General features: G+C 44.6%; 1 protein-coding gene across 1 annotated transcript; it reads right to left on the bottom strand.

Moving 5' to 3' along the window:
• Positions 1-635: 635 nt before the first annotated feature.
• Positions 636-1,595, bottom strand: LOC140508757 (olfactory receptor 51G2-like). The gene has a single exon (XM_072616632.1). The coding sequence runs from the start codon at positions 1,593-1,595 to the stop codon at positions 636-638; it is 960 nt and encodes a 319-aa protein (XP_072472733.1).
• Positions 1,596-1,857: the final 262 nt, after the last annotated feature.

Here is a 1,857-nt window from a genome sequence, read left to right on the forward strand (position 1 = left end):
AAAAGGAAGAATCCCAGGAGAAAATCCTATCCAAGGAGAATCCCAGTCCCTACCTTTGGTTGGATGTGTAACTTAGGCCATCCTTTGATATTTTCCCAAAACTATACCGCCAGGACCTTCAAGTTATTTTAGGCTTTATTGTGTGCCCTGGATCAAGTCTCAGAAATCAGAATTAACCCTGTCTAGAGCAGAAACAGATGAGAGACTCTCATCTCCTTGTCTGCTCCCTCCACCCTCTCCTCTAGGGCTCCACATTTGACTCTTCTTCTTCATTGTGAATGCACTGCTCTCCTGTCATCCCCTCCATAATTTGTTTTTGAATTTAAACAATAAATGTAGGTTTCTGGAGAGGAAAAGAATAGAGGGCTGGATCTCTTAAATATGCCTAGGAATTCTTCAAGAAAGGAGGTCATGAAAGTTATATCAAATCAAGGTATTATATCTACTAAATTGATGAATATCTACAGAAAGGGTGCCATGTCACCTCCACAAATAGGAGTCATCCAGAAGACAGAGATTATATCTTTTCCACTAGTTACGGGAATGGTAGTGATCATCCATACCTCGCAAAATGAGACCTTGCCCTCTTCATTGAGTAGCACCATTGTCCCTTCCCAGCCCCATCCTCCTAGAGCTCAGTGTTCTTGCCCAACCCTCCTTCTGGCCCCATTAAACTGGAAGAAATGGAAGATCTTCTGACGTATCTGCTTGGTCTTGATAGTATAGACAATGGGGTTGAGCATAGGGGGCATGAGAAAATGCAAGTAGGAGAGAAGTACCCGAATAGAGGGTGAAGCCTGCTTCCCAAAATGGTGGATCATGGACAGGCCAATCATGGGTGTATAGAAGAGCAGCACTGCACAGATGTGTGAGACACATGTATTAAGGGCCTTAAGCCTTTCTGTCTGGGAAGCAATGATGAGGACAGCATGGAGGATCAGCACATAGGAAGCCACAATAAGTATAGAGTCCATGCCAAGAGTGGAGAGTACCACAAAGAGCCCGTAAGCGCTGTTGACATGAGTATCCACACAAGCAAGCTTCATGACATCTGGATGCAGGCAATAAGAATGAGAGAGTTGACCAGTATGGTAGTAGGGGAGCTTTTTCAGCATGATGGGGGCAGGGAGGTGTAGTCCAATACTACGGACCACAATTGCAATGCCCAGACCAGCAACTCGGGGGCTGGTCAGGATGGTTGTATAGCGCAATGGATTACAAATGGCCACAAAACGATCAAAAGCCATGGAGAGAAGCACAGAGGATTCCATGACAGAAAAAGTGTGGATGAAAAAGAGCTGGGCTAGGCATGCATTCACCTCCACCTCCCGTTTGCCCAGCAGGTAAATGGTTAACATGGTGGGCAGTGTGGAAAAAGAAAGTCCCAGGTCAGTCATGGCCAACATGAACAAGAAATAGTACATTGGCTGGTGAAGATCTGCTTCTGACTTTACCACCCACAGAATCAAGCTGTTTCCAGCCACAGCCACTATGTACATGGCGCACAAAGGGACAGAGAGCCAGATGTATATTTTCTCTAGGCCTGGGAAGCCCATGAGGAGGAACATAGTAGTGCTGTGATTCAAGGCATGCATGATAACCTGGAGGGTGAAGCAGTTTCCTTGGGAAACTGGGAGCTTACTGAGTCATCAATGGTTCTAGAATCAAAGGAGGCAACTAGTTAGGAAATTGTTACCTTAATTTTGTTTTTCTCAAACCATAAGGTCACTAACATCCTACTGAATGCATTAGGTTAACATTTCTGACCAAGTAATCTCCATATTTCAGGAAATAGCCTTTACCATTAAGACAAGACTCAAGAAGAGAGTCAAAGGCTTAGTTCAGAATCAGTGAAAG

This window comes from Notamacropus eugenii, chromosome 5 (genome assembly GCF_028372415.1).
Source record: "Notamacropus eugenii isolate mMacEug1 chromosome 5, mMacEug1.pri_v2, whole genome shotgun sequence".
NCBI classification, from domain to species: Eukaryota; Metazoa; Chordata; class Mammalia; order Diprotodontia; family Macropodidae; genus Notamacropus; species Notamacropus eugenii.